The sequence below is a fragment of the Watersipora subatra genome, chromosome 8 (genome assembly GCF_963576615.1).
Source record: "Watersipora subatra chromosome 8, tzWatSuba1.1, whole genome shotgun sequence".
Classification (NCBI taxonomy): Eukaryota; Metazoa; Bryozoa; class Gymnolaemata; order Cheilostomatida; family Watersiporidae; genus Watersipora; species Watersipora subatra.
Genome location: NC_088715.1, coordinates 47445475 through 47451950, shown reverse-complemented (window position 1 = coordinate 47451950; position 6476 = coordinate 47445475). Strand labels below are relative to the sequence as shown.

At 36.5% G+C, this 6476-nt stretch overlaps 1 protein-coding gene across 1 annotated transcript in view; it reads left to right on the top strand.

Moving 5' to 3' along the window:
* The first annotated feature begins 134 nt into the window (after positions 1–134).
* Positions 135–6476, top strand: part of LOC137401483 (putative divalent cation/proton antiporter TMEM165) — a 35186-nt gene continuing 28844 nt past the window's right edge. The window contains exons 1-2 of the mRNA XM_068087858.1: positions 135–755; positions 1912–2080. Of these exons, the coding sequence (XP_067943959.1) occupies positions 420–755; positions 1912–2080 (505 nt within the window). The 5' untranslated portion in view covers positions 135–419. The remainder of the gene's footprint in view (positions 756–1911; positions 2081–6476) is intronic.

The following is a 6476-nucleotide window of genomic DNA, read 5'->3' as shown; positions in this document are numbered from 1 at the left end:
TTCGCAACGGAGCGTTTATTCAACTTGAAATGGTACCCATTATAATCTTAGAAATATCATAGCATATAGGGTATTGGACGTAGGCCTGTCGCCTAAAACAACACGACACTAGTAAACTCTCAGGCTACGCAACCTGACGTGTGAAATAATAAATTTTTTTCACTTGTTGTAGACAGAGAGCTTTCAGTAGGAGTAAACGTAACACGAAAACTGAAACCCTGTTATCTGTATACAGTGATCATATATTCTTTTGGAATTTAAAACATATAATAAATAATCTAATGACCGTCTGCTGAAAAGGAAAAGGGAGTACATCCCTACACGTACTTGAACGTCATCGTATACGATCATTTACAAACTAGCTGCTGACAGAACTGTTAACATAAGTATCAGGTCTGGTGCCTAGCTTTAGTGCAATAATGTTTTGTAGTGTAAGCGTTCGCAGTAATATCCGCCCAAAGCTCTCAAATAAACCATTTGCATTATTGCTGGGGTGTTTAATATTGTACTCTAATTTTGCGTTAATTTCATCGGCCGATCCCATTAGCGGTGATCCTGTACCTGCTGTTGGTGGAGTACATGACGAAGAAGTGGACATTAATAAGCCACAACCAGTCGATGGCCGTGCAGATATTTTGCCAGTAAAAGATGAAGTGGATGGAGATGGAGACAGCCGTGTTAAATTATCTGAAGCAGTTGGCCCTAATAAAAAGATTGACGATGAACTTACAAAAGAGAGACAGCAAGAAGTTGCAGTAAGTTATTGTAGTTTTGATTCTATAGCTAGCGTTGTTTACTATTTTACACAATGTAGGCTCTATTTGTTGACTAATTGCACTAGTCTATACCTGATTATTTTAATGTAAGATCCTACAGTCGCTCATAGATACTTCATGACTGTTCGTGCCCATTTATAGAAACTTTTATTTTCTAAAAAATGTGATCGAAGCTTATCCTAAGCTGTCTATTCAAGCTGACCTGTAAAAGTTATTCACATAATGTGGTGAATGAAATAGTGTTGGATGTTTATTGTCATGTTTTATGAGCTTTGTTGTCTTGTGTGGCTGCTAATTACTTGTACCACAATATTGGCAGGATTCTTAAGCTACTTACTAAAATGGCAATGACTGTTTGTTTAGCAATCACATGGCTTAGTTTATTCCTTTGCGTTTTTGCGATTATTTCAACTTCCATCTGGTGACTGATTAATGCCATATAAATAACAATAGTAATGTTTCAACATTCCTTAAATACATGTATATTGAACATTTAAGCTTGTGTGGTTTCCATGTTTTTGTCTTGTTTGTGAATCTAAATGATCTATTGCTGCTTTTTATTAATAATTCAAGTTTGAAATGTCGATATATGTATTGCTGTTAAGTGCTGTTCAGTGTTAAAAGACTCCCAAAGTACAAGCTGGGGCTCATTGTTGTGAGTTGACAGTTTATACTAACCCTCAGCATATCATTATTTTTATTCCTACCACTTATGCTGTGGTAAGATGAATATTTATCTGGCAACTTGTCAATCTCCGCCCAATACTGTCTGAGAAGTTAACATAATTACACAACGCCCTCAGTTGATGTGGTAGTCAATATGCAAGTAGCACAATTCTAAGCCTTAGCCGCTGATGGCTGTCATATTTTATCAATGAAATGGAGATTCTCATCCAGTAAAGACTTTTTTTGTATTTCGACTGGTATAGTCATCTCAGCATATCAATGAGTCTTGCAAAAGCCATAACACCATGTCCTGTAGTAGCTAATATCATGTTCAATGATGTGAGATCTAAACAAGTTGCTTTAGTGTCTGCTATAAAGACAAACTAAACAGCAGTTGGCAAGTGTTTTATGAGTCTTACACGCTTGCTTGATACCTAAACAATAATTCAGACTTCTTGCCATGTTGCAGGGTAATGCTGGTTTCATTCATGCTTTTGTGGCCACATTGTCCGTCATAATAGTATCAGAACTGGGAGACAAAACATTCTTCATATCAGCTATAATGGCCATGAGGCACTCGAGATTGACAGTCTTCGCAGGTGCTATGACAGCCTTAGCTTTCATGCACATCATATCTGGTAAGTGTCTTATAAGGTGACGAGTCTGGCAGGTAGTGCAAGGTATCTTGGCAAAGTGACATAATAGCTTTTAAGTTTCTCATATACATGTAGTTGATAAGCTAAAGCAGTCTCCCGAGGATGTTTAGCATATGATATGTAAGGTTCCACAAAGGTAGAATGTTTTGTGTTTGCGTTATATTTGGTCAACTACAAATAATGATCAATTACTCAACAAAACTGATATCTTTCGTTTTCGTAAAAGCTGGTTAATTATGTGAATTTAGAAACACGAAGTTTAAGGTTGAATTAGGAAGATCAGTGTTATAATCAGCACTATAATTAGGTATCATGTTGTAATCAGCCGCGTGAGGTGGCTCTCTTTGTGATTATTGCGTCTAGCCTTAATTTAAGTTTATCTTTACGGTGGTACACGAACTATTGGCTGCATAAATACCACTATTAAACAGTTCATGCACTATTACGGTTGTAATAGACTTATTTGTCGAAGAACCAGGTTGGCTTCAGTCACTGAGTACACTGCTACCATCTGTGTTAGCTTCCAGCAGGCATGCTTCTAGTGGGTTGCTATATGCGGAAAAAATGATGCGTACTTGTTTTTTTAGTTTGTAAAGAAGTTGCATTGGTAAGCGATCACCATTTCTGTTTGCGATTGCATAATCGGAAAACCGAGTTTTCAGTTGCCGAAAGAAATCTTAAAAATAGTGAAGCTCTATGACAATGCCTAACACTTAGAATAAAAATACAGTAGACGATTCTACAACGTAAATAATCCATTCCGGAGACGTTTACGCTATATGGATTTTACGTTATGCGAACAGGAAAATACATGTAAATTGTCTAGGCCTAATCTATTTTACGATAATCCCAAACTCACCCCGTTGGCCCTTCCAAATGGCGAAACGAGGCTTAACTTTTTAATTCTAAGGCAGGATAGTAACTGTAGTATTAGTGTAGTATTAGTGGTTTGTATTGACTATTTTGTTTAATTTTTTTATCAATGTCATTGGGTTTATGATTCATGATTACGATAATTTTACAATAAGTTAGCGGAGTGCACACCTGCAATGTCAATTTACATCGGTACTTTTCATTTTTTTCTAGACAGCAAAGTCTATTTTGCAAAGAAAAAATATAGCAAAACATTTTTTTATGTCTAAAATAGCAGAAAACAAAAATATAGATTTTCTATACGTATTAGGAGTCGTGTCTGTCTGACCATTTGTCTATTTGTCGCCAAGGCTCGACGTTAGCATAAAAGATCGCTTTCGTCGCGACTACAACTCGTGACATTCAGTTTGGCAGATTTTGTTCGCGATTGGAAAACTGAATTTTCAGTTGCCGAAAGAAATCATAAATATAGTGAAGTTAAATGATTATGATGGAAAACAGGTGAAAGCGTATCTACCAGACACTGCAACCCCTGCACCAATGGATCACCCTTGAAGTATTTCAGAATAATTGCGCTACTACTTATTTTTGTGTGCTTGTCATCACACCTGATGATCTCTCATGCAGAACTAGACTGCCAGGGTACTAGTATATCTAATAAAAAGAGCCCTATACCTTGTTTTCCCTTTAAAGCGCAGCAAGAGAGAAAGTGATATCAGTTAAAACTAACTACAAGATTCGCGTTGTTCAAATCGATTTTGAAAATTTGCATCGACTTTATACTTTATGTTATATGGAATTCTTTACGTTGCACGAAGAAAAACTGCTTTCATTCTTTAAGTTATGTGGATTTTATGTTAAAGCAGTGTCTACTGTAGCTCTCTTTGTTTAACATATTGTCAGTGTTCGAGGTCTTGTAGGATTTTCCTAATTAGCGGTTTGGACAGAGATCTGCTGTTTGAAATGCCTCAAGCTTGTCTTGTGGTAATAGTGTATATATATTGCTGGTGTCTCTGAACTGTTATGTGGATTACTCGTGAGCGCGCTCCGTGTTAGAAAAAAATGTTTTCTGAAGCACCTCAGGAGCGAGCTGCCAACTGGATCGCACTTGATGAGCACCTCATGAATGTTTTGCTTCGTATGAAAACGTAAAAGTCATGCGCACTGCTGCTCTCTAGTTTGTAAGGCAGTAATTTTACTTAATGTACGGCTGAAGATCACTTCGCACCACACTTCCTACTTGTTTATTCAATTACACGTTCAAGTTATTGGCAACTTTTAACTTTTGTGAAAACTCACTGTAAGTGGCTAATGTGTTTGCACTTATGTCACTGATATAATGCTGGTATGAGGAACTAAGTAGTTTAACACAAACTACTTGTATAACTTTAAAAATTGTACTCATTTGTAGGGTACTTGGTATTTGTCAGGCAGCATTTGGCTTCAGTTTTATTTTCAAACTCGGGATGAAGCATTAAACCCTTAGGATGTTTCCGTTTATGGCAAAGTAAAGAAATTGGCACGTAACAGTGAAACTAATTAACTTGACAATGATTCATTCAGCTAACTATAAATTCAGTATTTTCTCTCTAAACGCTAGTTCACAGTATGTCCGCATTAATCCCACTCATAGATAATCAATGTAGTTTACATCTTTACCAGTTTACATCACCGAATAGGCCACAACATAGTGTTCTCATAACATAATGTATTCGCTAAAATAATGAAATACTAGTCCAGCAGCAACTATCATGAAGTGAAATATAGATTAAGTAATCTTTGACAGCCAATCACAATCGCCGAAGTGGTGCACATTACACAAACTGTAGTGGATGCTCAGCAAAACGTCAGGTAAGTTTGAGCTGCAAGGTTTCCTGGCATATTCGTGTTGCTTTGGCGATGTCATCAGTTTACGGTGCACATAGTCGATAAATGATCGCCGAAATGAATTCGACATACGACGATGCGGTGTACACCCGCTTTAGGGTATAGCATTAATACTCAAGCAATTTTACTGTCCAACTAGGCAATGAAAATCTCAATCAATTTAAGAACTTAGTGTATGAATTTTTATGTAGCGTAGAGGAATACCGACATTTGGAATGAAAAATTGAAAAACAGGCCAAACCTGTTAATATAATTGAAAAAATTGTATCGTCTCTTCTTTTGCATACTTGAACAAAATTCACTCATACATTTCACTGTGAGTTTTAGTATCACTGTGTTTTCATGTTTTGAATGGGTTCCAAATTGCCTACTGCTGACGAATCCGTACGCTATCATTTCAACGATTCGGAGTTGCACTATATAAACGTATATCTTTTCAAGGTTCGCGATGTATCCCTCAAAGCAATACTTGTCAAGTTAGACCAGCTTTCGGGTCACGGTCACTTTTCAATTCATGAGTAGTCACCTAGTTGCACTAATTAAGCCAGGATGCCTGATCGCAATGCTTAATTTTTTTACCCCCAATGAGGGGGCTTAGTCGAGTATTATTGATTTAAATCCATCAGCGGTGAGCGTTTCCATGATGTCGAATAATACTCTCACAGCAAATGCATCCGCATAAATTTAACGAAGCGAAATGGCGTCGAATTCGTTTAAATTTGACCGTTTCAATGATTCGGAGTGGAAACAACTCTAAGCCCATTCGAAGCATGAAAACGCAGTGCAGTGTATGAAACATTTACCATTAATTTAAGATAGTTCATATGATAGCGGCAATGCTAACCAACCTTCTCTGCCTAAAATGGTCATGTGTGGACATCAAACATCTCATGCTTAGGGTGCTTCTGGGCCATCCATGCAAAAGCAATAAAAGTTTTCTATGCATTGAACGAGGCCTGGCTACATACCGTAATGTTTTTCTCCAACATTGACACAATTGCCAATATATTTGTTTCCTTTAAAAATATGTATCTGAATTTTCCTTTTGATGCAGGGAAATGTAAAACAAGGAAAACTAAATGGTTTGTTATATTTTGTTATTCCTTTTCTTAAAGTATTTCTTGCTTCATTGCACTTAGTTCTATACGTTTGTTCAATATACCATATCAATAAATCTCCTATATGAAAGTTCTTTATGCGAGCAGATGTTGTAAACAAATGATTACAAGCCGTTGTGAGTACACTGTTGTGATCGGCTCTTTTAAAATTGCTTGCGTGTTCACCTCCAACTATGTATATGAATACATATAAAATATATATATGACATCATATATATAAAATATGCTGTCATAGCGGGTCGGGTGATAGTTTAAAGGAGGTATCATATGATATTAGTCTTCATAGTAAACTACTAGCTGTGCTACCCGGCGTTTGCCGGGTAATAAAAAAGTCTGGACAGGAAATTGATTTGTATTTAACAAATAACAACATTTCCCTTTCTAACTTTCAAACTACATATCATGAGAGAAGTGTTTTGTGTAGCGGAAATAAATTAAGAGAAAAATAAAAACAACTGTAAAGGTTTTAAAACTTTGTCAATCAGCTGTAACTTTCAAGC